The following is a 22,005-nucleotide window of genomic DNA, read 5'->3' as shown; positions in this document are numbered from 1 at the left end:
CACCCTCACAGACACATCCAGAAATAATGTTTAATCTGGGCACTTATTGGCTTGGTCAAGTTAACACATAAAATTAACCATCACAGTCTCTTTTGAGTTCTTATAATCGATTCTGCAGGAACATAGAGTATGATTAACACTGAATATTATTTTATTAGAGGCCTTTTTTGCTACTCTAACCCAGCCCAGCTACATGAGATCTGAACAGTTCATCCTTCTTTATGAGAAAAAGATCTCTCAGCTTCTCCTAACCATGATTATTTATTATGTGCTATATATTTATTACACAAGGAATTAACTCAGCCTAGAAAATACACTTGAAACAAAGTGATAAATACTTTTTTTAAAAAAAGGAGAGGAGTTGGAAAGAAGGGGGGAAATTAGATAAGAAAAACAAAGCTGAATGGCATTGGCACACATAGAATATATACCTTGTATTCTTGTTGCTAAAGGAAAACCCACAATTTTCACCTTCAACTCTCCAGCATTCAAAACAAAGTCATAAAAAGAGCATTTACATGCTTTGCAATACTCATGAAACAGAAAACTGTATCTATTCAGAACAAAAACAGCTTGCTACGGCCCTCATAACCTCATTAGTCATCTATCAGGGTGAAATCTCTAGAGGATGGCCCTATGTCAGTATCTTTCCTTCCTCCTTGGCCAAAACCAGCACATGGCCCCACCCAAACACAAGGGGGCAGGAAATGCAATCCTGCCATTTGTCCTTCCAGCTGGTAAATTGGCAATGGTACAAATTATGTCTAAACTATGGGTCTTCTAAAATCAAGAAGAGTAGTAGATACTCAGTATTATCCCTCTTATAGATATGTAATGTTATTGAAAGGGCTAGATTTTTTACTGTCTATCAATCTAAGTCAATGATATGAGGTCAAGGGTTATTTAATAAGAATAATTCTGGTAAGAAACAACCATTATTAAAAGAACATATTAGTGGGGGCGCCTGCGTGGCTCCGTCGTTAAGTGTCTGCCTTCGGCTCAGGTCATAGTCCCAGGGTCCTGGGATCGAGCCCTGCATCGGGTTCCCTGCTCTGCGAGAAGCCTGCTTCTCCCTCTCCCACTCCCCCCTGCTTGTGTTCCCTCTCTCACTGTATCTCTCTCTGTCAAATAAGAAAAAAAAAAAAAATCTTAAAAGAACATATTAGTGGAAGCAATGAAGGATAATATCCCATCAATATGAATAGTATTGATGGCCCCACTTACTACGCATTAGTGTGTGTGATGTGATGTGTTTTGTGCTATTAAAAAATGATTTAAAGATAGTCAGAGCTAGTTTCTAGCAAGACTGCCTTGGTAAAGTATACATTGCCTGGGTCAGCACCTCCCGCTTAGTCTGGCAGACAAGTACACTATCAAAATTCAAAGAAGGTAGTTTTTCTAAGGAAAAAGTCAGTTTTGCAAAGATCAGAAAACTCCCCATATCATGACTATACTTTTTTATTTGAAAAACGGACATTTATCTTGATGTGACATTTTCTTAATCCCTAATGACTTTTAGTTGAAATACCAACGTGCAGAGAGAAAATCGTCATGTGAATGCAGTACTTTCATTTATAAAATATACTACTATTAAACAACAGAGATGCTGGCCCCAACCAGTCCACAGACTCTCACACGGACAGTTGTTTTCAAATCATCACTACTGGCTTTATTCTTACCCAGAAGCTTTTCATTCACCTGTGTCCTAGAGAATCCACAAAGGTGGCAGGTGAATGATTCATGACTCTACCCGTTTCTTTCTTTCTTTCTTTATTGTTATGTTAATCACCATACATTACATCATTAGTTTTTGAGGAATTCTTAATCTCAGGAAAAAAACTGAGGGTTGCTGGACTCTACCTATTTCTTAATTACCATTTCTAAGATATTCAAGGGAAGAACCAGGAGGCACTGACCCAGGCACCAGGCAGGAAAGTCAAGAACAGAGATTTTTCTAGTGTGCTAAATGAAAGGCATACTCAGAGGACCCAAGGGTTCTTTCTGCAATAAAAGTAGACCTGTTAGCTGAATATTCACTGCATCTTCATAACTTTTTTCTAACATTAAATAAGAGGTATATCAAAGCAGGCTTCCCGCGGAGCAGGGAGCCCGATGTGGGGCTCGATAACAGGACCCTGGGACTATGACCTGAGCCGAAGGCAGACGCTTAACGACGGAGCCACGCAGGCGCCCCCACTAATATGTTCTTTTAATAATGGTTGTTTCTTACCAGAATTATTCTTATTAAATAACCCTTGACCTCATATCATTGACTTAGATTGATAGACAGTAAAAAATCCAGCCCTTTCAATAACATTACACAATTCGTATTGAACTGATACGAATCAATATACGTTGATTCGTATATCGAACGAATATTTGCCTCCAGGAGTTAAAAAATAATAAGAAGGATTAGTTGAATGGTTGCTTAAAAAGCGGGGGAGAAGCCTATGCCCTCAACTGGTGCCCAAATGGCTCCATAACCAAATTTTAAAAGAAAAGTCAGCCCAAGTGAAAAGCTAAAAATTCAGGTGCCTTTTTGTTTCTTTTTCAGTTTCAGAAACAATATTTTAAATCTTAGTGTCTAGCCCTCTATCTTGACATAAAATTTGCCCAGTCCTCTCTGAAGAGGTAGTCTTGACTGCAATTACACTATCTAATGACTAAAGTGAAAAATTGGATTCCTGACTGACCCCAGCAGGTTAGCTCCTTATGCTCCAATGATATAAGAGACCAGCTAACAAGACCTCACTATGCATGGCTTTAAACATTATTGATGGCCCTAAAGCAATTCTACCCTTTTTAAAATTCCTCTGGTCTCCACATTAGCAGAGAGGGCAAAAGAAGTGCAGGATTGGTGTGTCCTGTGCTGTCATGGAATACCCTCTTCATTCTGTATCCCTTCTCACGCAAAATCATTCGAGTTTACATATCTTAGGCACTTTCTAGGACCTCTGATAACACGCTGTTGTCTTTCCTGAGACCTTTCAATCCATCTCTTCAGTTGAAGTTGTGAAAGCCTGTTCTTTGGTGTGAGTGGACATGTTTTCCACGGAGTGTGTTTCTCAACCACTGCTGTGAAATACAGAAACCCAGGCTCTTCTCTGAGGAATTCCAGTTCAGGATGTCTCTGTGATGGAGTCGAAGAATATCTGATTTTAAAACTTCCAGGGGCGCCTGGGTGGCTCAGTTGGTTAGGCGACTGCCTTCGGCTCAGGTCATGATCCTGGAGTCCCGGGATCGAGTCCCGCATCGGGCTTCCTGCTCGGCGGGGAGTCTGCTTCTCCCTCTGACCCTCCTCTCTCTCATGCTCTCTGTCTCTCATTCTCTCTCTCTCAAATAAATTAAAAAAAAAAAAAAATCTAAAACTTCCAGAGGGGATTCTCATTTGCATTCAGAGTTTATCAGAGTTGTGGGGAAAACTGCCTTGGAAATTTTATTTCTGAGACTTCTCTGTTTATTTCTATACAAATACCGAGAAATGGCACCCAAATAGTCCTTTGCTGACCTCCCCCCACCCAAGGAAGGTGATACCCTTGATTTAGAAGATACAGAAACCTTTCCTTATCTCCAAATCATTTGCAACTGTTTCTTCTCAGTGGACACCATTTCCAGGAATCTAAAAGTAAGATCACATTTTAATAAACTTACTCTACCTAGAACCGTTGTCCTTTCTCTTCACTCCTTTTCCCCCTTCCCTACCAGGTAAAAACAATACACACAGAATGTCTGGAACTGTCAAGATCCCAAGAGGTAACTGAGGATCAAAATTAAGACACAGTGTGACATTTGTACAAGAAGAGTCCCCATCCTTCTATCTATAAACAAATCCTCTTTTCCCCTACTCATACTGTGGGATAAGATGGGAAAGCAGTAGAGAGAAAGGCTTCAGAGATATGCATATGTATAAAACCTCTTTTAAATATATCTACATACCAGTATTGCAATTCAGCATTTAATGAGTTCTTCTCTGAGGCAGTATGATAAGTATTAAAGCTAAGGAGATCAATAAAATATCTATCTAAGCATAGGGTTACTCAGACACTTAGTCAATAAGGACAGCAAAACACTGTTATTAAGGTCGGATCCAAATATTAAATTTGTTGGCACATAAGCTATTTTTAATTTTTTTACATTTAAATTAGACCTACCATTTCAATGAAGATCGAACATATGAAAAAGATCATCTAATGAAAGAACACTGGATGGAGGTTAATGGCCTGGATCCTCATCAGCCCACATCAGCTCCCCATCAGCCACTGATCTGTCTCAGGTTTCTGATCTGCTGAATCTGTGGATTTCCAAAGCCCCTTCCTGCTCTATGTCCTCAAGCTATTGCAATTTCCTAGCTAATGATCTATTTCTTATTATAATTCTGTTTCTGAGTCTTTCCCCTTATTTCTCTTTTGCAGATTCTGTTCATGGGCATGATGACTGAGTACTATCACTACTTTTTCACAACCCTGGTAAGCACTTCAGGTGGAAATGAATTCTATGTTATAGGAAACGTCTCCAGTTATTTCAAAAATCAGCCCCACCAGTGTCAGAGGCAGGATAGTGTCATGGAGAATTATCTCACTTTCCTAAGAATCCTGTAAATCCAGAAATGCTGAACAGCAGGTTCTTTCTTTCTTTTCTTTTTTCAACGAGCATCAGTGCATGTGCATCTGGAAAGGGATTAAAATGATACTTTCATTAAATAGGAACTGTCAAAGTGCAAACTAGTCAAAAAGAAGAATCATCTACATTTTCTACATACATTAGAAGGCACACTAAAGTGTATCTTGGCTTTTTTGATCCTTTGTGATTTACTTGCTTGTGTCCAGTAGATAGCTAGGTTAGCCAGGGGTCACCGACCAGGTGTTTTGAAGATCATCAAGAAAAGGAGCATGGGAGATGCTTTGCACAGCGAACATTTTTCACCATTAAAAAAAAAAAAAAAAAAATCATGGTTCTGAGCCTAAGAAATTCAAAAGAAACCATAACATCCTAAATTTTGAGATTATCTTATCAAGGGAGAATGATTCAGGGCATTTAACACATCAAAATGATGTGATAGCTCTCATTCAATTTTAAAAATCACACACACACACACGTGCGCGCACACACTCCACTTTCTCACAGGAGAAGAAAACACAAAACCAATTTTCTTTGTTAATCTGTAACAGTGTGTCCAGTGAAACCTACCCAGGTTCTGGGAAATTTCCTAAGAGTAACATTTTACCAAATGAAACTGGCAAGGTAAGCTGGTGAGTAAGGGAAATAAAAGAATTTGGGACGGGAAGCAGGCAGCTGTCCTTGAATACATACTATTGATGGAAGCAGTGAATTCCACTCCTCACTCAAGTATCTCAGGAAACATGAGGATACAGTGGACATCGTGAGACCAATGTACTGGGGCAGGTGCCAAAATCATCACTGTTCCAGAGCTTGGGGCAAGGGAGTGGGATGCAGGGCAGAAAACCTTGAACTAAAGTTTCCATGATCGTCCCTCCCATCATTGACATCCTAATTAGAGCTTCTGTCAGAACAGTTGAAGAAACCCTTGAGAACTCCAAAGCATCTTAGTCAGGTCACAACTAAAGCCCTTCCCCCATCACCATGAACACCTGGGTTCTGCTCAAGGCAGCATGGACACCTGCCTCAGAACTTTCTATCATCCCTGGCTGTGCACACTCCTAAGAGCTGGTTTTGTTGAAATTTGAGAAAGAATTTGAACAATGAAACCTGAAAAGTCTGGTCTTCAAGGAGACAATTTGGGAACAAACAACTTGCCCTCACAGTCTTCTTTTTTCGTTCTTCACTGACAAGCAGATGTTAAAAATCGGACCCTGGACTTTCCATATTCTATATTGCATAGGAACCTCAGTTTGTAGGTCAACCTAATTTTGCACCTGTGTATAGTATTCATTTTAACACACCGCATTGTGTACTGTGGAGTCCATGAGGGATACCATATGTATCCTGGAATTTTCTGACTTCTTGTAGTTTGAGTAGTTTTCCTTCCATTCATTGAGCATGTTAAAGGAAATCATTCTTTTTAGGGTCTTATTCTTTAAATTTACTTCGTTAAGCATTTTCCTTTGGTTTTATCTGCATTCTGCCATGTTTTGCTTTTTATATTTTTACCATTCTTGCCCATGAGCATTGATAAAACTTAAAGAAGAAAGAAAGTTATGTAGTACGAGGGGGGAAAATATAACACTTGAGAAGGCAGTACTCCTTTTCTGATACTGAGCCAGAAGCACAGATCTGCCCTCCTAAAGCTCTACAGTCGAATCCAACATTATCTTGGGAAAGGATAGCAGTGTAAAGAATTATTCAAAAGAACAAATCTGTGCGTATCTTCTGCAAATACAGATCATGAGGTGTTTCTGAAGCTACTTCTCCTTAGGAACCACGGCCATCACTGATCATATACTAACTTGCATTGCACTTCCATAAAAGAGTTACACTGTTAGGAAATTTTTATGGAAGTTTTTCTCTTCTTTTTTCCTGTTAAATGTTATGAAAGTTTGGTTTATTCTAAATGTGAGATATTTTTAATGACATATGTTAGAGTCAAACCTTTCTTCACAAGAAGAAAGTTGACATTTTATATCATTTTAAATATGAATCAACAAGGGCAAGTCGGTTAAGCATCTGCCTTCAGCTCAGGTCATGATCCCAGGGTCCTAGTCAGGCTCTCTGCTCAGCGGGGAGTCTGCTTCTCTCTCTCTCCCTCTGTCCCTCCCCTCCACCCCCACCGCTCATGCTCTCTCTGTCAAATAAAAATAAATAAATAAGTAAATAAAATCTTTAACAAAATAAATATGCATCAACATAAACCTCTGGATTACACTCAGCCTCATCTGTAATGGAAAACACGAGTGGGTTAAACTTTTCTTCCTGAAACATTGTCTGAAAGGGAATTAGTTCTACTGTTATGATACTCGTGTTCACACAACCCTATGCTCCAGTTTATTCTCTGAAGAGAACCCTTCACTTCTTACTCAGAGCTTGCATCCAGTGAACGTTCTTCATGCCCTCATTGTATGGGGCACGGGTCAATGAGCCAGGAAATGGTATTTTTTTCCTGCTGGAAGTGATCTTCCTATCACATGCATATGCAAGTTCAAATTTCATCTCCTTTACAAGATCTGAGGCAGCAAGAAGTGATGGAGAAGAGCAGTACTGCCACTGACAATTGGGTCATCCTTGGACTGGTCACATCACCACTCAGAACTTCAGAGTCTTCATCTGTAAGATAAAAGCATTGGACCAAATGAACACAGAGATTCCTTCCAACTCCCCAAACGCTATATTCTAGAAACAGAACTCTAACTTCTCAGAATATTGTAACCTGTGCCCAAGGGCATACTAATTATTAACAGCCAAATTCCTCTTCCTGATTTATCCAAATTCTGATAGTATTGCAAAAAATAGAGGCAAATGAAAACTGCTCACTCTTAGAGTTTCTCAGGCAGCGTGCAAGGGAAGAACAATGGGAAATGTTCTTTCATGAAGCAGTGAGAAGACAGCTATTTTAGTTTTAATCTACCTGTTGCTTCTGCAATCATTATTCTGTTTTGCATAAAGAACATTGAAAATGTTAACTCTTTCTTCTTTTGTCATTTTTAATACTGTGCAGGACTTATTTGCTTTAGATCTGGAACTCTATAGGTACAGTGGTGTAAACATGACTGGGTTTCGGCTGCTTAATATTGACAACCCTCACGTGTCCTCCATCATTGAGAAGTGGTCCATGGAGAGACTGCAGGCCCCCCCCAGGCCGGAGACTGGCCTCTTGGATGGCATGATGACAGTAAGTAGTCTTAAAATAAAATCATTTGAGATGATGTTTGCATTCCTTTAGGGGTTAGGTTAAGAATCTCATATGACTTCTATAGTGTGAGTGAAAGTATTATAACCTGTGCCTTGACTTGAATGAAAAAAGAAGGAGTAAACTTTTTAGGTAATTTGAAAGCCTATGCAGGGTTACTATCAAAAACTGCTGCTTTCAGCTTTCTGACTGTACGTGCCTTTGACCAAAAAAAAAAAAAGTTAACAGGAGTAGCCATCACTGTCAGCCAAATGGAGACAAATAAGAAACCAAAGCAAGGCTGAGTGGAGAGAGTTTTAGGCCTGGGAATGTGGCCTTGGGAAGGGGGGCAAGGAGAAGAGGAGCAAGCTGCCTACAAAAGTGATGCAGAACCAGTTTGCCTTCCTCATTTCTGCCGCATCTCAGCGAGTGGTGCACACGTGGAAAAACGCCAGATTCACATACTGTTGGTGTGTTCACATTCTTCCTGCCTGGATATGCACAGGAACACCTTTGCAGACATTGACAGTAATTCACACCAGCCATGTGTTCCTCTCAAAGCGGATGCCAGGCCCACCTCCTGACAGGGGAGAGGTACTCTGCTGAACAGATAAATTGCAAACTGCCTCATCAGAGAGCTTCTCACTAACATCAGTTGTCTTTTGTTGTCAAACGCACCTACCCTAGCTTTATTTCTCTAATGAAGCTCCCTGCATGATGAAGAAAAGAGCAGGAAATTTTTTTTAAAAGCTTTCTATGTAGGAATCGTGTCATCTAAAGGGAAAGATACTGGGAATGTGGGCAGGTAATAGCATTTGAAATTGGCAAAGTATTTCATTCTCTGTTCCCATCCTCGGAGAAGCACTCTTGCTTTTAAGATGCAATTTACCGATAACTGATCATCTTGCAGAGAAATGAACTTGGGATTTCTTTTCTTTTTCCACCATTTTTTATGAGAAACAAATGAATAGAAAAAAATAAATGAATGAATTAAGTGGTTCTGGATGATTCCATGTTCAAGCTCCCTGTTTTTCTTTTTTTTTTTCTTAAAGGTTTTATTTATTTGACAGAGAGAAAGACAGCCAGAGAGTGAACACAAGCAGGGGTAGCAGGAGAGGGAGAAGCAGGCTTCCCGAGGAGCATGGAGCCTGATGCGGGGCTCGATCCCAGGACCCTGGGATCATGAGCTGAGCTGAAGGCAGACGCTTAACGACTGTGCCACCCAGGCGCCCCTCCCTGACTATTTTTCAAACCTGAAATAACTCTTAAAGAATACAAAGTATTCTGAGAGATAATGATGGAAAGCATCTTGATACAAATGAGCCTTGGGTGATTTGAAACATTGCTTTGAATAGGAGCAAGTAAAGAATATCTAGGGAAATACTAGACCTTCTAAAAAGGAAGGGGGCAAGCTAGAGAGAGAGAAAAAAAAGAGTCAGAGACAGAGAGGTATGCTAATACACCTGTTTCTCTCTTCTTCCTCTTGGATTTGTAATTTCAGTGAGTTCAAATATGGCTCAAACCCTCTGTCCACCTACCTTGCCTCCCAGTGAGATTTCTACCACAGGCTGAGATCTCCAATAATTGTTACCTGTCCTTGGTATATACCACTAAAAAAGTTACAGTTTGGATCTGTTAACACAGCATGTGGACTCATGCCAAACATTAAATATTCATCACAAGAATGGCTTAATTTACCAAAAAAAGCATCTATTACATTCAATTATACTTAGCTGACAGGACAGTTTGTACATATTGACTGAGATGAGGAAAATCATTGAACAAGGATAGAGCCACGCAAGTCACACCAACTCAGGCCAGGCATGGGGTTCTGCTACTCCCCCAGGACTGCTGCCAGTGGCCTGGACAAATGGCAGTCCCATGGGCAGAAAGCATGGTGGAGCCAAGTCCCGATGGATGGAAGAGGTCCCGTTTTGCCTAAAGTTTACTACTGTCATCTCACCTAAGAAAAGGATTTCTAGTCTTTGTTGTTGCTCTTGTTGTTGTTATTATAAACTATAAAAAAGGAAATGGAGATTTATCAGAGCAGAAGAGAAGGGCTCACCAGGGCACTAAATGTGGGGAGAGTAGATATATCAGGTCATATCTATACTAGTCAAAAAAAATGGTAGAATACAGCACCCACTCGAAGTCGGATCCCATGCAGATTGGTCTTCCCCCAGTTTTACTGAGATAGAATTGATGTACTTCATTGTATAAGTTTAAGGTACGTACACAGCATAACAGATTGACTTACATATATTATGAAATGATAATTGCAATAAGTTGAGTTAGCATCCATCATCTCATAAAGACACAATAAAAAGAAAAAATATATAGTTTGAAATTGATCCCATGAAGTAATATTGACCTTTATTTACTCGAAGAGGCCATTTTGCAGTTCACGGTTTCCTTTTGGCTTCTAGTAAAGGCGGCCAATTTGGGGATGTGGAAACTGAGTTATAGCGAGTTTAAAGGGTAGGTTTAAAAGTATCCAGTGGACTAATCTCTGAGTCAAGAGAGCACATGCCGTGTCCCCAAGCCAGGGCCCAGATCTAACAAATCTTTGTTCTCAGGTTGCCTCTGTACTCAAACCATTTTCTTCCCTACCTTCCTGATGAAAAGCCCCGTGGTTTCAGTTCCACGGGGTCTGTATTCCTCAGATCTCATGGCTCACTCTTTCTTGTGTCTGTAGCATTTGTGGTTCTCACTGCCCAAAACCCTCCCCTGTTCCCATTTGTTTAAATGCATTTCAGCAGAGAGGCCTGTTATTCTCTCTCCCATGGCCTGTCTTCCTTCACCCTGTAGCCCTATGACCTCATATGCTATATTTCGATTTGTTTGCTTCGTGCCTTCCCCTACAAGAACATAAACTCCATGAGGACAGAGGCTTTGTCTTTTTGTGATCTGTTTTATCCCCAGCACTAGAAAAGCCCCGGCACAAAGCAGGCTTTCAATAAATATGTATCTAATAAGGGAACTAATGCTAAATAAATAGGAATTGAGCTTCTGCTAAGACCAAGATGTTACATGAAAAACATTCATATAGCCCTGAAATAAGTCTGTAAAAGTCCAAAGAGAGTTCCTATAAATAAAAAATAGGCATGCGTAGTGAAGATAAAGATTATCCTGAAGTAGACTAACAGCTATTTATATTTAAGTAATGCCATTACTAGAATAGAGTTGTGTTCTCTGAAATCATATGCATTATATACCACTACACTCCAAGGCGAATTTTCCTGTTGCCTTTTATAGTTATATGTGCTACATACATATACAGATGCTTGTATGAATATATAATTTAGAAATTTTTAAAAATATGTTTAAAAATACCCATGTGTTTTTACTTCCACCTACTTATCTAATTTCCTCTTTCATATTTTTAACTATTAAAAATTTCTTAGAACATCACACACTAATAATATCTTCAAGTAATATTATATATGTCAAAACATATCCAAATCTGAAAATCATGTCCAAGCTGAAAAATTTTGACTCCAGACTTAAGATGCATAGATCTAATTAATGAAAAAAAATATTGACTTTAAAAATAGGGTCAAAATTGTGTTAATTAAGAAACCTGGTACTGAGTCAATAGAGTTCAAAAAGAGTGAAACTCGTTATTTAAAATATCCTGAGATTAAAAAAAGAAAGTGTTTTATCAACTGAAGTGTTAACTCAATAGAAGCTTGGAGTAATTTTACAAAATCTACTTCATTTCTTTTCACTACATTTAAATTTCTCTTAGCACTTGGCCTGATTCAATCTACTGGCTTTTGGATAGACTGGGATAATGGAGTGGCCCATTTTTAGGTGGATTCCTCTCTGATTGTGAGCAAAAATTGTGTGTGATTCAAATAGTGCACGGGAATCATAGAAACAACACAACTTTGATCTGTCATTGGCCTTCCCGGTTCTTCAAATGCCTTCACAGCATCAAGTTCAGTCAGTAGCCTTATGTTACATGTGAGCATTTCCTATAATCATGATCCAAGAGGGAGGCACCTTTGAGTGTCCACCTGAGTGTCCACTGCTGATCCCGTGATGAAAGACAACAGGCTGTGGAATTCTGTGGAAAAAGCAAGATCTTGCAGATGAGGAAAGCCTAGACTAAGTCCTGGCTATGTCCCCTGAATAGATAAATGACTTGACTAGGTTATGTAGCTTCTCTGAGCCGCTTGCTTATCTGTAAATCTGTGTAATAATCCTTTACAGTGTTACTTTACAGATTAAATTAGATAATATATACAAAACCTACAGGACATAGAATTGAATTTTCCTGGATGGTACCTGCTTCTACACCAGTTTGTAGTGAATAAAGGAACAAAAGACATTCTAAAATGCAGAGGCAGAATCCTTACTTGTTTACAAGAGACGTATTTCTTGGCTTGTGCATGTAGCCCAAGATAGCTCCTTGCCGGGGACCTGTGTGACCTTGTGTGACCAGGGGAATCACCCAGGTGTGCTTTCCAACTCCACATATGGTCCTCTTTTCCCAATTTCTCACTGTGTCTCTCAAAAGCTGAAAAATGCATATTGAAATTATAATATGCCAACCTTTGTGCCACGTTTCACTGGATTTTCTAGAGTTGCTGCCCTAATTACTGAATTTCTAGATTGTGAGTACTTGATTATATCTTTGCTACCTTCCCCAGACCATTTTCAAACCCCAGTTTACTTGTGGGTTGCTCTTGCCAGCATTCTGGATGCTCAGGATGTTCACTGCCTCTCCCACCACTTTGGCTCCCCAGCAGCATCCACCCCCACAAAGGAAACTAGCTAATTCATACTAAGAGACAAATTCCTGCTAGCACTATGCTGTGGTGAGATATTAGGATTTTAATAGAGGAATCAGTGAGAGAGTAAATTTAGGAAATGACGGGGAAGGGTGTTATTTGGGAAAGCTTCTCTTTTAGAGAACTGCCTTGTCCATCCATATCAGGTTAGTGAATATTTCTGAATTTCCAGAGAAGATGGGAAATCTATACTTTTTGCCCATTTGCTCCACAAAGACTAAGTTCTTCCTTCAGAACTCCAATCTCCTCCAGTTTTTTCCAACAATGTTACATACCAGGAAGACAGCAAAATATAAGGAGTCTATAAAGCCATATCCTGCTGTTAGTCCTCATTCCTAAGGGGCCACATCTCACTGGATTGCGTTGGGATCCCCAAGACCACATTCAGGTTTGATGATTTGGTAGAAGGACTCACAAATCAGAAGAGCTGTTAAACTCCTAGTTGACAGTTTATTACAGCAAAAGGATGTAGATGAAAATCAGCAAAGGAAAAGGTTGCAAAGGGCAAAGTCCAGGAGAAACTATGTGGGAACTATTAGTGGTCCTCTCCCAGGAAATTTGCATTGACAGTACTTCAATCTCTACAGCAATGATGTGGGACCACATGTATGAAGTGTTGCCAACCAGGGAAGCTCACCCAAGACTTGGTGTCAGTCAGTCACATAGGCATAGAACATCCCATCGCTGACCTTACTCAGTCTCTAGCCTTTCCAGAGGGCAAACTGATACAGCATGGCCCAGGGCCCCAGATGAACAAAAATAGGCATTCACCATAAATCACATTGTTAAACTGTCTAGCATCGCCCATTACCCCAAAGAATACAAAAACACTGTGATCAGGCAGGACAGTCCAAGGTTTCGGACATTATCTCCCAGAAGCTAGTCAAAAGCCAGTCCTTTCTTTGGAATACATAGAGTGTAAGCACCCCAGTCCTGCTGAGTTAACCCTTTATTGCCCACTGTTTTGATAACCAAAACATGGTGTGAGACTGCTTTTCATATGCTTGTTTCATGATCCATGTTGTGGTAAAGAGATTTTCTTAGGGGCACTGAGTAATGTGGTTTCATCCAGGCTTTTGATATAAATAAAATGTGAACATAAACACCTTCAGAAAAATAAAATCTGAAACACAGGCCAATTTCTTTTATATTTACCTAAAATGACTCGAGAGTTGCTGCTCAGTAAGCTAGCCTCCAGCACAGAACTAAGAAGGGAAGGAAATTCAGGGGTGGTTTATTAGTGCTATAAAATAAGTAGAGACATGTCTCCTCCATCTAAGAAAACATTGCATGTCAAAGGGAAGCATGGTTTTAGAATAAATGGTTTTCTTCTTTGAATTTGAAAAGGACTGATCAGGCCCATTGTTTTGAGTCATGTTATTACCCAACCCAGTGTGGAGGCAGCCTTAACAAAGAAAGTCAAAATCCTTCCTAAGCCCAGCTTATGGAAAAGCTCGATCAAAACTTCACTCCTCACGCTTCTCTATCAAATCTTTCAATTAGTGAATTAGTGAATAAACATACAAATTTGGTAAAAAAGTATATTCCTCTGCTAAAATGGTCCAGGTCCCAATAGGATAGCAATTAAGGGCATGAGTTTCAAAATCTAAGTTTACATCCTGCTTTGAAATTCTCACTTGCCTAGTAAGTTAGGCAAGTTATCAAAGTTATTTCCTAAAGTTCCTTCTCCAAGTCTCTATTTTCCTGTTGGCAAAATGGGGACAATACCTATTTAAAGGCATCCTTTCAATAATTTAAGGTGATGACATGTGTAGAATGCTTATAATGTCTGGTGTGTAGTAAGTTGTCCATGAACAGTCACCATAATTGAGCTATTACTGTAATTATTAAGTCATCAGACAAATATTTGCTTCAGAGGCAGCTCAGCTTCATGGTTGAGAACATAAATCCTAGCACCAAATTCCTGGGTTTGAATCTTGATCTTCCCACCACTAGTTTGGGGACGCCATTTAACCTGGTCATATCTTTACCCATAAAGGAGTAAAGGTTATGGTGAAGATACAGTGTTTGCAAAGTATTTAGAGAAGTACCCGACGTATAATAAGAACTTGATAAAAGTCACTATTATTATTGATTGAGTTTCAAAAAGTCTCATTCTGCCAATGGATTACTCTCCTTCAATTACACCAAATTAGCATAGCAGAGTAGTGAAGCACATGGGTGCTAGAATCAGATAGTCATGGGTTCAAACCCTGGCCAGGCAGCTGATTAGCAGAGTGGCCTTGGCCTAATCACCTAATTTTCCTGAGCCTCAGTTTTCTCATCTATGAAACTGATTGTATACCAGATTTGAGTGGAAATGATTAAAACATTTTTTTAAGCTTTAACAATCACCACCACCACCACTACCAACCTAACTTCTATAGGTCAATCACATAAGTGAAACAATTTATCTTAGAAGCACATCTTAAAACCATGGGATTATACAGTTCTCAAAGAAATGTATTTTATTTTGAGGCATGAAATAACATTAGTTCCTTCAGCAAACATTTATTAAACAACTTTAAATATCGTTTATGTGCCAGTAACTGTGTTATCAACTAAAGAATGAAGTGGAACATTTCTGCATTCACAAAACTCATGTTCTTATTGAGAAACTGCTGTCACTATAAATGCATATGGAAAATGCAAAGATAGAGATTGCACAGGATATAGATTTAAAGTGGGGATAAACTCTGGACTCACAGATGGCTAAAGTGTGAGACGTAGTAACCCTTACCCTCTCTTTCCACTTCCATTAAGACATGCTCTCAATAAGTGCATAGTAAATGTTGAGTGAATCAACAGATTTCTGGGGGAAAAAACAAACAAACAAACATAATGATCTTTGATTTAACTCTACCAATTACCGGTTATATGTAGGACCCCACACAAGTCAATATCCTGTCGGGGGGTCAGTTTTTCTACCTAAGTAGTTTTATCTATCTGTTCTGTTGATTTGGGGAGATTGTTGAGAATTTCAAATGAAGTTCCAGTGAAAATCCTCAACTAAAATGTGAAGGTATTACACAATGTTATCCTTGAAGAAAACCATAGAGCAATACTTTTCATAAAATGCTAGCAGTTTTGTGTGAAATTTTGCAAATGAGAGAAATTTCATGAGGAGGGGAAGAATGAGATGCTCAATGCCCAAAAGCAAGGACTACTTACACTCTCTATCAAAAAGCAAATGCTGACAAAAGTAGGCATATTCCACGCAAGTTACACAGGTCTGTGGTCAAAAGGTCTTCCACAACGTGCTGTTGGATTTGATTCCACAACTCAAACCTTCTTGACGCCGGTAAGTGGAAGTGACCAACAAAGTATCCCTATTTGGAAATTACCTATTAGCTTTGTTAGCATCTGTTTCTTTCCACCAAAGAGAAACAAGTAAATAAATGTATAAATAGGTATAAGTCCTGAGAAACAAAATCTGATATTGAAATGTTGAGGTTTAGTAGCTTCTAACTCAATGTGGTTGATCTTAACACCATGCTTAACATAGCAAGTGCTCCAAAAATGTTTGTTCCCTGAACCAAGTCTTTTTTGAGGTGTTTTTTTGTTTTGTTTTGTTTTGTTTTGTTTTTTTGTTTTTTTAATTTTTTTTTTTTTTTAAGATTTTTATTTATTTGCGAGAGAGAGAATGAGAGACAGAGAGCATGAGAGGGAGGAGGGTCAGAGGGAGAAGCAGACTCCCTGCTGAGCAGGGAGCCCGATGCGGGACTCGATCCCGGGACTCCAGGATCATGACCTGAGCCGAAGGCAGTTGCTTAACCAACTGAGCCACCCAGGCGCCCTTGTTGTTTTTTTTTTTAAGAACTCAAAACAAAGCAGAGCTATCACTCCAATTTACTGTGGAGTATGAGGTATTATTTTAGAGAAAAATAGCTATCAGAGAGTGAAAACTGTTCAGCTGGAGAATAAACAGTTGTTGCGATCAGACAAATAGGAGATAAGGAAGCAGGTAGAATGATTATGCAGGTAACGGAAGGGAAACAAAGGTGGAATTGAAGATGTGGTGTGTGTTTTCTTCCACAGACTGAAGCAGCTCTGATGTATGATGCAGTGTACATGGTGGCCATTGCCTCCCATCGGGCTTCCCAGCTGACTGTCAGCTCCTTACAGTGTCATCGACACAAGCCATGGCGCCTTGGACCCAGATTTATGAACCTAATCAAAGAGGCAAGTGCTACTCATTCGTGGCCCAGTTCTTTCCTAGCCATAGTGATTTGACTTGTTCATTTAGTGTGGTCTTCCCACATGGCTCTGTTGGCACGATATCTATACAAGAGGAGAAACTATCATCATCCAATCTGCTGGGATTTCACTGATAAAAGACTGTTGACCAGGAACTTTCTAGTGTGATGATGAGAAGTTCAAAAAAGCTACCAGATCATAACATTCACCTCCCTTCATCTCAACTATGGTCTCAGTTGCTGCTGGCTCTCCTCCACATATGCTCATAAGTTCATAGGTGCTTATTCCATGCCCCATTGAGACAAAGAGTGGGTTGGCCCATCACTGCAGGGTACCAGGGATAGTTCTCACATTATCAGTCCATAATTCCAGTGATTTTTTTAAATATCAGGTTGTATAGGACTGAATAGAAGGACCTCTTTGTCCTAATGATATAATAATTATTTTGCCATTTGTCAGCAAACCAGGAAAGTCCAGTCTATTCAAAACTTACCAAGTGTACTAAAAGATTTTCAAGAGTACAGGGTATTTGGTGAAGGTGAGTTTTTCATGATTACCCTGGGATCCTGGACTATCCCCTACAATTTCCTTTTCTCTGATGTATTTGACTTCTCTTCATCAAATCCTGTTCTAAGACCCTGAGATTCCTCATAGATATATATCCTTGGATTATCTTTGACATCAACATACATCTCAGGGTGTGTCTGGACTTGACAAAATGAAACAAGGCTTAACTGAGTACACACCGTACTCTGTGTTGTTGCTCTAATGTTTTCTCTATAGGAGGCAGAAATTTACCTCTCAAATGAAGAATACCTTCATTGCCCTCTGTATTGGAGAAGGCTGAGTTGAGACAAAGCCATTAAAAGAGAAGAATGGGAGGGACATAGTGCAAGAGAAGAATGCCCAGCCAAGAGCAAGGAGAAATCCTACTTTGGGCTCCATCTCTGCTGGTCTCTTTAGCACCTACAGATCCTCTCATGGTTTGTTTAATCTGCTTCCCCATTGACCGCTGCCTCTGATCCATAAGGGTGAGAACCAGAGAAGCAGTATGCATGAGGTTTAACACTACTCAGGCTCCAGAGCAAGCTGGATCTAGGGTATGGCAAGCAACAAAGACTACCCTGGGTACCTGATTTAAGGAGGCACTCACTCTCAGGTTTGAGCTTATAGGAGACTGTGAGGGAGTACTTCCTTAAATTTTGTGCCCTTGGGAACCTCTCTGATCTCACTGTAGTCCTGGCATGGTTGCTTGGGTTTAAATCCCAGCTCCACTAACATTTATGAGCAATATAATCTACACAAGTTACTTAAACTCTCGTGTCTCGATTTTCTCTTCTGTAAAATGGAAATAACACCTTCTATGTCATAGTATTATTGTGAGGATAAAAATAAGGGTGTGAAGAACAACACAGAAACATAGTAAGAATCTGAGATATTAGCTCTTCTCTTACAATTGGGATACTAATAATAGCCTCATTCAGTTTACTGAGTGTGATGCCAGGAATTTAAACCCGGCAACAACAGCAACAAAGAAATCACAAATAGGCAGGAAATGAAATAACACTTTCTGATGGCTACACAAATCTGACATACTGTGCCTAATGGAAAAACATTGCCCAGCCTCTGCTCTCCCTGCAGCGATCATGGCTAGGTCCTGAGTCGCCATCCTGATCACCTTGATCTTTAACAAGAAAACAGCTGGTTTCCTTTCATCTCCTGCCAGTGCAAGGAGAGGCAGGAGGCCACATGAAAGCTTAGGATCAAACACTTGGAGCACCCCAAGCACCTTTTTGCTTGTACTTAGGCTGCATAAGAAAGTAAAATTACCAAGCCACATCGAAGGATGTTTAAAGGAAGAATGAACTCCAAGATGAGGGACCACATCGAAAGCAAGAAAGTATTTTACAATCTTTTACTCCAAAGAGCAAATTCCCCATTCTCAGGCTCCACAGTTAGGGGTTGAAAGGAGAGGCGGGTCATGGATTAAAAACTTTTATCGATCATCTCTTTTTTTATCCCGAGTTACGATGCTCTATGTCACTCTTGGCAGGCTATAGGTACCTGCAGAGATGGGATGGGGATGACCAGGAGTAGTGTCCCAGTCTGTTGAAAGATTGCACAGAGTGAATTCTGAGACAGGCCAAAACATGCAAAAGTCAGAGAATGTAGATGTTTCTTTCAAGGAGTACATAATTCAACAAAACTTGGCAGGCATCAGGTTTTATTAAGAAACATGAAATAAGGCGCATGGTCCTAAAACTTCCCCGGGTCCTTTCTTTTAGTAACTCTCACTTTCTAAAGGATTTCCAAACTCTAATCAGAAATCATGTAAAGGAGCAAGTCAGCAGATTGGATTGATGGGGTGAAGATCAAATTCGTCGCAGGAGGTAAACTTTCTGAGCTCGGAGATGGTTGTGTGTGCACTAATCCCTGATAACTTCGCACATCATTTAGAATCAGTAAGCCTTTCAGACAAGTCTTTCAAGCTAACCATCCTTCAGTGTTTCAGGCTAAACAAGTGTATTAGGAGATTCTAAATTCCTACCCAGCAAGGAGTACTGGGGCTCCATTACACAAGTAACATTAACTTGGCAAGACAGGAAACTATCTTCTCCCAAACTGGAAGATGTAGCTTCTACTATCTACTAATATAAATTCTACATAAGGGAGTAATGGCAGGATTCCTTTGAAGCTATCCTATGTCTGGGATAAAACCTACACTCATCAGCAGGATCTGCAGGCTCCCCAGTGATCTGGTTCCTTATCTGTGCCATCCCTCTCATCTCCTGCCCCAACCCCCAGCATTTACTGAACCTACCGGGGCTCCCTGAATTTGCCATTAGGCTCCTACCAGATTCTCTTGTTTCTGACTGAAAGGCCTTTATGTCTCAACTCAAGTGCTAGCTTCTGTGTGCTTACCTTGACTCATAAATTTGGGCTCCTTACCTCCATTATAGTTGTTGTTAGAGCGCCATATTTACTTACATGTCTATTTCCAAGCTGTGCTTTTCCAGTCTTGTTTCCCTAGTTTTTGAGTAAGACTTTGCATAGAATGAACACCCAATAAGTAGATGCCAAACAAGTGAATAAACTAATAAATTAATGAATGAACAAGCAAAGGAACTGAAGAACACATGCAACCTATAAGCAAGTACTTTAGGACACACTCAGTACGTGAATATCACATCCAGAAACAATCCGATGAGGCAAAAACCAGGATCAGCGAGACTTGCCTACCAGGACCATAGGTTCTGGTGGGACAGGGAGGCAGGGATCTGAGGAATAGGCCAGCCTATTTAACTCTGGCACTGGGAGCACAGACCCCGAGATTTAATTGCAATTTGCTATCTAAGTGAACTTAGTCATTGAGGATCTTTGCTCTCAGATTCCTCTTCTAAAAATTTTAGATAAAAAAACCCATTCCATATGTTCATGGGGATCACATCTATGTATAGCCTAGCAAGATGTGTGGTATGTGGTGGTTGCTCAGTTAAGGGCAGCTACCATAAATGGAATGTCCTGCTAAAAAATGTCTATCAGGTAAGGCAGTTGTCAGGAAGAAATGAGGCAGTGCATATGAAACATTAAATATATTGCCTAGTGTAGGTAAGCACTGCATGCTTGCTATTGTTCTTATTGGCATCGACATTATTGTTACTGGAGCCCAAGATGAAGTGCAGTAGTTGTAAAAACGAGGACAGGACCTAACAGTGGAAAGTCAGGAGTTCTGTGGAGATAGACATGGCACAGAAGGCCAACTGCAGTGATGCCAGGGAATGAGGGAACTTTCTATCATGGAGCATATGCATGATTGTTCAGGAGGGACCCAAAACATTAGGTAACCAGCAACCAGGTAGAGTTATCAGAAAACCCCGGCAAACCACATCTCAGGTTAGTCTGAGAAATAATAGCTGAATGTGGGGGCTTAGGAAGCAAAAGTACTTCCTGTCTGTGGTCAGAGTTACTCTGGACCCAGAGTAACTTCCAGCTGGTTGTGGGGCAATCAGTGGGAGCAGCTGCAGCAAGAGCGAGCACAGTGAGGCATGGAGAAGAGGCTCTGTAATCACAGGTTCTGGGAAGGGCAGTGAACAGTGAGTACAGTGAAGTGAATCGTATACTTTAGATTATGTCAGTGGTTCTTAACTATTTTCTGGGTTACAGACCCTATGTTAAAACTGTCTTAATTGTTCCCACGAAAGGCATACAAATTCATCTGCAATCTCAGGGGCCTTATAAACACCCTGGTGTGCCTGAAACCCATGTTAAGAGTGTCTGAATTGGGTGTTGAAAATAGAATTTGGTTGAAAGAGTGTTCCAGTATGGTGAACGGCAAAAGTATAAATGAAGCATAAAGAGTTCTGTTGGGGTCAGAAATAGTGGTCCCATGTGGAAGTGGCGAGAAATGAGTTAAAGTAAATATGGAGAGACAAGTGGTGAAAATTGCCTGCTGAGTTGAGAAATTCAAACTTGATTGATAATTGATTGGTAGTCACTGTTCTTGAGGCACAAAAATATGGTATTTCTGATAGTTTATCTTGGTAGCCTTCTGTAGGTTTGATCAAAGCAGATAAACCCACAAAGATTATTGAGGGATTATAAATATCTTGGTTTTGAAGTGATCATCATTCATAAAGAGCTAAAGGGGGAAAAAATTGCTCAAGAGAAACATACGAGTATTTCTTGACTTCTTCCTTAGGTCTAAATTCTTACAGCTATGAATTCACTTGGTTGTCCTGCTGCCACCCTCACATCAGAAAATTCCCAAATAGAAAGAATCTTGTTTTATCTATTAAATCTATTATTGCTACATAAACCCAATGTCAATAAACGACAACGTTAACTAGGATGCCAAACAAACACAACTAGTGGGACAATAAAAACAATTTAGTTTTGTTCCCACTGTCCACTTAAAATTATTCAGTGAAAATTGGCATATTTTACATGATTTTTGTGTTTACTTAAGGTAATGACAGTCCTAGAGTTCCTTTAAGTGGAACCTCAACTTAGTAATTAAAGTTCTATTCTAATATTAATCAGAAGTCCAACTTGATTTAACATCAAATTTCTCTTCCCTTTGAGCTCCAGTCTGCTGGAAGACTAGAGATGTGAAGGAATGTGATTTGTGGTTGGTTTCTCCTCTTTCTCCCTTCCTTCCTTCCTTCCTTCCTTCCTTCCTTCCTTCCTTCCTTCCTTCCTTCCTTCCTTCCT

General features: G+C 39.9%; 1 protein-coding gene across 8 annotated transcripts in view; it reads left to right on the top strand.

Moving 5' to 3' along the window:
- The window catches only part of GRIK1 (glutamate ionotropic receptor kainate type subunit 1), a 383,844-nt gene that overhangs the window by 269,326 nt on the left and 92,513 nt on the right, over positions 1–22,005 (top strand). For all 8 annotated transcript variants that reach the window (XM_035017581.1, XM_035017577.1, XM_035017576.1 and 5 more), the window contains 3 exons: positions 4,413–4,466; positions 7,631–7,804; positions 16,636–16,779. In XM_035017581.1, the coding sequence (XP_034873472.1) occupies positions 4,413–4,466; positions 7,631–7,804; positions 16,636–16,779 (372 nt within the window). The remainder of the gene's footprint in view (positions 1–4,412; positions 4,467–7,630; positions 7,805–16,635; positions 16,780–22,005) is intronic.

The sequence above is a fragment of the Mirounga leonina genome, unplaced genomic scaffold (genome assembly GCF_011800145.1).
Source record: "Mirounga leonina isolate KUSES-001 unplaced genomic scaffold, KU_Mleo_1.0 Mir_172, whole genome shotgun sequence".
In the NCBI taxonomy this organism is placed as follows: Eukaryota; Metazoa; Chordata; class Mammalia; order Carnivora; family Phocidae; genus Mirounga; species Mirounga leonina.
The sequence above is the reverse complement of the archived record's forward strand: the minus strand, read 5'-3'. Positions and strand labels throughout refer to the sequence as shown.